Here is a 6,214-nt window from a genome sequence, read left to right as displayed (position 1 = left end):
ATATTTGCTTTTGTTGATTTGGGCAGGTGTATACACATATGCATGTGTTCCTTTGTGTACATGCATGTGTTTGTCTTTGTGTGTTGTGTGTATTATACATAAATATATAGATATAGAATGTCATATCCTTCAGTGCAAAACATGTATATTTTTATGACTTGTGTATGTGTATACATGTATGGGTGGGTCAGGGGCAGTTTATTGTACTGTGCGCTTTTACAGAATGCTATCAGTTACACGCCTAAGGTGCCACATATAGGCGCAAGCCATAGATATGATGGTAAGCGGTCACATCTAAATGCCGACTTAGAAACATAGAAACATGACGGCAGATAAAGGCCATATGACCCATCCAGTCTGCCCGTCCTCTGTAACTCCTAATTCTTCCTGTTCCTAAGCGATCCCACATGCTTATCCCATGACTTTTTAAATTCTGGAACAGTCCTACACTCCACCACCTCCACCGGGAGGCCATTCCACGCCTCCACCACCCTTTTTGTGAAATAATATTTCCTTAGGTTACTCCTAAACCTATTCCCTCTTAACTTTGTCATATGCCCCCTCATTCCAGAGCTCTCCTTCATTTGAAAAAGGCTCTCTTCCTGTACATAAATGCCCTTGAGATATTTAAACGTCTCTATCATGTCTCCTCTCTCCCTTCTCTCTTCCAGCGTATACATGTTGAGGTTCATAAGCCTGTCCCTATAATTTTTGCATTCAAGACCGCTTACTAATTTCATAGCCACCCTCTGGACCGACTCCATCCTGTTTATATCTTTTCGTAGGTGTGGTCTCCAGAACTGCATGCAGTACTCCAAATGAGGCCTCACCAGAGACTTATACAACGGCACTATCACCTCCTTTTTCCTGCTGGTCATGCCTCTCTATATGCACCCAAGCATTCTTCTGGCTTTGGCTGTCGCTTTTTCTACCTGTTTGAAAGCTTTAAGGTCGTCCGACACAATCACCCACAAGTCCCGCTCTTCCTTCGCACACTGAAGCACTACAACCCCTATACTGTACCGTTCCCTTACACTAGCATTCACCCTTAGTGCACCCTTAGGGCTAGATTCAATAAATGGTGTCCAAAGTTAGGCGCTGGGATGATCTGCACCAGTGGTGTAGCTACATGGGGCCACGGGGGCCTGGGCCCCCATAGATTTGGCCCTGGACCCCCCCTGCCAATGACCCTCTCGACCCCCCTCCTGCTGCCAACCTGCTGTCACCTACCTTTGCTGGCGGAGGACCCCAGCCGAGGTCCTCTTCTTCCGGCGCAAGGCTTCGTTCTGTTTCTGAGTCTGACGTCCTGCAACCCCCGCCAGCCGAGGTCCTCTTCTTCCGGCGCAAGGCTTCGTTCTGTTTCTGAGTCTGCAGGGCGTCAGACTCAGAAACAAAATGAAGCCTTGCGCTGGAAGAAGAGGACCTCGGCTGGTGGGGGTTGGGGTCCCCCGCCAGCAAAGGTAGGCGATGGCGGGTTGGCGGCGGGAGGGGGATCGAGAGGGTCGTCGGCGGGGGATGGGTCAAAGTTGTTGGTGGCGGCGGTGATGGCGGGGTGGGCCAGCAATGGGCGGGGGGGCTAAAATGTGTCCCCTCACTTTGGGCTCTGGACCCCCCTCCCGCCGAAGTCTGGCTACACCTCTGATCCGCGCTAAGCTAGCATTCTGTAAAAGGTGCTCTGCAAGGAGCATCCTTTATAGAATACTAACTTAGAGCGTATTTTCCACCAGATTCTATAAAGCGTGACTTAAGTCGCTTGTGCAAATGCAATCATATTCTAGATTTGCGCATGCAACTTAATTAGTTAACAAGCCAATCAGCGCCAATAATTGCCACTTAACAAGCGATTATTGATGCTAATTGGCATTAATTAGAATATACGTGCAGAATTAAGCATATTCTATAACGTGATGCACGTAAACTCTAAGTTGCATAGTTGAAAAGGGGGTGTGGTTATGGGTGTGAAATGAGCGGGTCATGAATATTTCTCAAATCTATGTGCGTGGTTATAGAACACACCTAGTCCATGTGTAATTTAGGCATTGGCATTTACACCAAGTTTTACTTGGCATAACTGCCTGTGACTAAATTTCAGCGAGTGGACAGGCGCTCGGCGTATTCTATAAACTGTGCATAAATTTAGGCTTATTCTTTAAAGTACGCGTAGGCATACTTCGTTTCCGTGCTGAATTTTTAGGCATGCTATAATCTAGTCCTTTGCGTCTAACTTGGGTGTGAGCATGAGTGAATTCCTTCAAAAAGGTGGTAAATAACTCCTAATAAATAAATAAATAAATAAACTTACACCTGCCAAAGGCTGGTGCTCAACTGATGGCAGTTAGGTTTGCAAATGCTTAATTTTCTGGGAAGCCATTGGCTTGCTCATGCCCCTCCCATGACCACGCCCCCTTTGGAGTTGCACACTATGAAATTTAGGTGGACATGTTAAAGAGTGGAGGAGTGGCCTAGTGGTTAGCGCACCAGTCTTGCAATCCAGAGCTGGCCAGTTCAAATCCCACTGCTCCTTGTGGTCACTTAACCCTCCATTGCCTCCAATACAAACTTAAATTGTGAGCCTTCCTGGGACAGAGAACTATCCAGAGTACCTGAATATAATATAACTCACCTTGAGCTACTACTAAAAAAGGTGTGAGCAAAATCTAAATAAATAAATATAATAGGGTGTAGAGCATAACTCCTATTTACTGCCAAAAGTGCTTATTAAGCCACCTGACTAATTAGCTTTCAGCCAGGCTGCTCCCTTGGGCAACCTATACACAATCGGGGAGGGTTAGTGGCAAAGTGTACGTGCACATAAGTGGTATGATGAGCATATTGCGCGTTCTCTCTGTGCCTACAGAACAAGAGCTTAATTGAAAGAGCGCTGTGACTTTTGCAATAGCAGCACACGGTGCGCTGAGACGGGGAAAGAGTGACGAACTCCAGAGGACGCGGAGATCTCCTGGGAAGGGGTAACTTTTTCTTTAAGTGGGCAGGACCGGGGGTTAGGCTATAAGAGGCTGCTTTTCTCCCGGTCCAGCAGCAGTCAGTCGGCAGCGGCTGTCCTCGCTCGATCACAGTTGGGAGACACTTTGGTGAAGGCGAAAAAAAAAAGGCTCCGGTCGAAAGCTTTCGGGGGGGGGACAAGCGGCTGCTGACTGACCGCCGAGGTCCGGGATGAAGCGCGGCGCGGCGCTAGAGGACGCGACCGCTGCAGTGGCAGCCCAGAGTCCGGACAGCGGCCGACGGCTGCCCCCGGCCCCGCTCCGCTGGTCCTAGAGTGCGGAGCAGCCGGACAGCGGCGATCGGGACTGGACGCAGCAGCAGCCCCCACATGGGTCACTGGCCAGCGCCGCCCTGCAGCGCCTTCCTCGCCCGGTGACGGCCGGAGGGGGGGAGGGGGAGGGGAATGGAAGCGGGATGGAGAACTTCAGGAAAGTGAAGACGTGCGAAGAGGAGGGGCCGCTGCCCTTTCCCGGGCTGCCCGCCGGCGTGGTGCACATGAAGGTGAAGGAGGGCAGTAAGATCCGGAACCTGATGGCATTCGCCACGGCACGGATGGAGGCGAGGGCCACCCGGCAGATCGTCTTCAGCGGCTGCGGCAGAGCGGTCACCAAGACTGTCACTTGTGTGGAGATCATGAAGAGGAAGCTCGGGGGGCTCCATCAGCTGAGCAAGGTGCAGTACCGGACCCTGCAAGAGGTCTGGCAGAAGCAGGGACACGCCGAGCAGCTGACGGTAGACAAGTATGTGCCCTCCATCTGCATCCTGCTCTCCAAAGATTCCTTGGACCCCGGGGAGCCAGGCTACCAGCCCCCCGAGCCCAGGGACAGGCTCTGGACTCTGGACGGGGGGCTGCAGGACCAGCGAGCCAGCCTTCTTCCTCCGCAGACAGAGAAAAGATTTTGGGAGCCTCCCGGCCAGGAGAGGGTTAACAAGAAGATGAAGGTACAAGAGAGTCCCGTGGACTATCGGGCTTAGAAACAGACTGTCACCCCCTTGACCCCATCCCCTAAACAAGCCTTACTTAGTTTTTAACTCTTCAAGCTCCATATTAACTGTGTACGTATAAGTGAACCAGATGTGTCCGGGTGAATCCTGCGGTTATGTGGCTAAGGGAGAATCTTGGCATGTGAATTCACTCCAAACTGTTTTGGATATACCTTTTTCATCTATTCTGTCTGTCAGCTCAAGATCGGACTCTTGTTTATATGCCACTGTGAAATGATTTATGCATGGCCGTTTTGGCCCTGGAGAACATGTTCTGGATCTTTAAAAATCCCCTTTCTGCAGTGGGGGTTCTGTACATGAGCTCCCAGGGCTACCCCTCAGGTAACTGAAGGAGAGTGAAGGAACAGAGCTTTAAGTGTAGAATTCTGCTATCTACAGCACACAATTAAACGTAAAAATAGTTGCTGGCTTGCCTGAACTGCTGATTCCTCTTTTCTTTTTTTCTTTTTATTAAAGTGGGAGCTCTGTGTAATGCTCAGTGACACATCTGCCTGAGGCTGAGAAACTGAGACTCAAACTCCCCTTGCACCTGAGCCCCTCTGCCTCGCTCCTGCAGTGGCCACTTAGCATTTTAGCAAAATTAAGACCCAAGGGGGTACATATGTTTTTGTGTTATCCAACCTACAGCTCCTGTTTGTTCAATCAAAATATTTTAGCCCATTCTGTGCTATAAAGACCACATGTGTGATAGGTTTGTCCGTTTGTCTGTCTGTGACCCTGATGTCATAGGTAGAGATTAGATGCCAATGGACAGACAGATTACATAAATTGAAGATATGCAGAAGCCAGCAGTGACTAGCGGCTTTCCTAGGCCATGCCAGCCAAAGGCGTGAAGGGTAAGCAGCAGGAGGGCATGTCTGGCATCTCTCCCAGAATACATAGGATATACCAGAGGGTGCAGAGTATAACCCTGAAAGGAGAGAAGACAGTATGAAAACTAGCAAACACAAAGACCGAAGTAGAAAAAGGAAAGAAAGGAAGGAAGGAGGGATCCAGGAAGGGGAAGTGCACAGAGAAAACTGCTGGGTTTATGCCCTACCCTACCCCAAAGCCCTGAATCTCAGACCTTGCTGCTATAAGTGTGAGATCTAGAGGGTAGTAGCAGTGGACCCTGAGGAAGAGGAGCTCCTCCTGGTGTTCCTCCGTCATGAATTTTGTGCTATGTGTGAAAAGCTGCAACTGCCTCCCCTGTCATCCTGCCTCCTGAAAGAGAGAAGTTAGTCGGCCATAGCACAACTCAATTGGTACAAGGTCTCACTGCAAAGGTACAAGAAGACAGCATCATATTGACCCCTGCATGCTAGATGTTCGTGCCAAATCTGGTGAATGCCAGTGCTCACAAATCTGATGTGTGCCAGTGAAATGTAGAATCGTCCTGCACGAGGCTATAGCACTAGCTTCATGATCCCAGTGCATGACATTCAGCTTAGATTTACATTTAGAAACTGATTTGGCATTATATGAAAAAAAAGTAAGACCATGGATCTTGACACACACATTGGCACCAAAACTGGTCTAAAATCCTTTTTCTGTTCGGTTTCAGTTTCAGCTGAAAGGTTATTTACATTTTCAGTAGAAGCCAAACATTTGTGCTCTGTCTCATTAACCTCCCCCCTCCCCCAAACAGGTATTACCCCCCCCCCCCCTGTCTATTCTACAATCCCTGGTGGTCTAGGGGTGTAGTTGGGGCAGGAGTGATCCCCAGATTCTGGCTCTGTGCTTAAAATGGCTGCCATGACTACAGCATCCCTCCTGTCCCGATTTAAGATAGTCCTGGGGGGGGGGGGGGGAGAAGGGGCTACTCTTTGTATGCTTTTTTTTTGTACTGCAATTGCAAGTAATATAGTTATGATCTTTCACAATAGTTTATATGCTAAGTAGAGTACTCCAAATAAATGCTTTTGATACAAAATCTTAGCAGGAATTTAAGTCTTTAAATTTGGGATAAGGAAATGGCCTTTCTGTGGAGATATTGCATCAGATTTCTCTCCAAAGTAAGCCACTGAAAAGCACCATGTTTTTTTGTTTTTTGTTTTAGTTTGTGTTCATTAGCTGTTGTCCATGTATATGGAGGCTGTTTTCCTTGGAGGTAAAATATGGTCTTTCATTATTAAATTATATTTTGGCTTGGATACTGTGGGTTTAGCAGAGGAATGCAGACTGCAAGCTCTGACTCCCCAGCAGTCCTCGCTGGTTCACATTCACA

The 6,214-nt window shown here is 48.6% G+C and overlaps 1 protein-coding gene across 1 annotated transcript; it reads left to right on the top strand.

Annotated features, from left to right (window-relative positions):
* Positions 1-3,040: 3,040 nt before the first annotated feature.
* On the top strand, positions 3,041-5,616 carry RPP25 (ribonuclease P and MRP subunit p25). The gene has a single exon (XM_030190352.1). The coding sequence runs from the start codon at positions 3,418-3,420 to the stop codon at positions 3,976-3,978; it is 561 nt and encodes a 186-aa protein (XP_030046212.1). The 5' UTR covers positions 3,041-3,417; the 3' UTR covers positions 3,979-5,616.
* The last annotated feature ends 598 nt before the right edge of the window (positions 5,617-6,214 follow it).

This window comes from Microcaecilia unicolor, chromosome 1 (genome assembly GCF_901765095.1).
Source record: "Microcaecilia unicolor chromosome 1, aMicUni1.1, whole genome shotgun sequence".
In the NCBI taxonomy this organism is placed as follows: Eukaryota; Metazoa; Chordata; class Amphibia; order Gymnophiona; family Siphonopidae; genus Microcaecilia; species Microcaecilia unicolor.
Note: the sequence above shows the minus strand (reverse complement) of the source record. Positions and strands in the feature narration are given on the sequence as shown.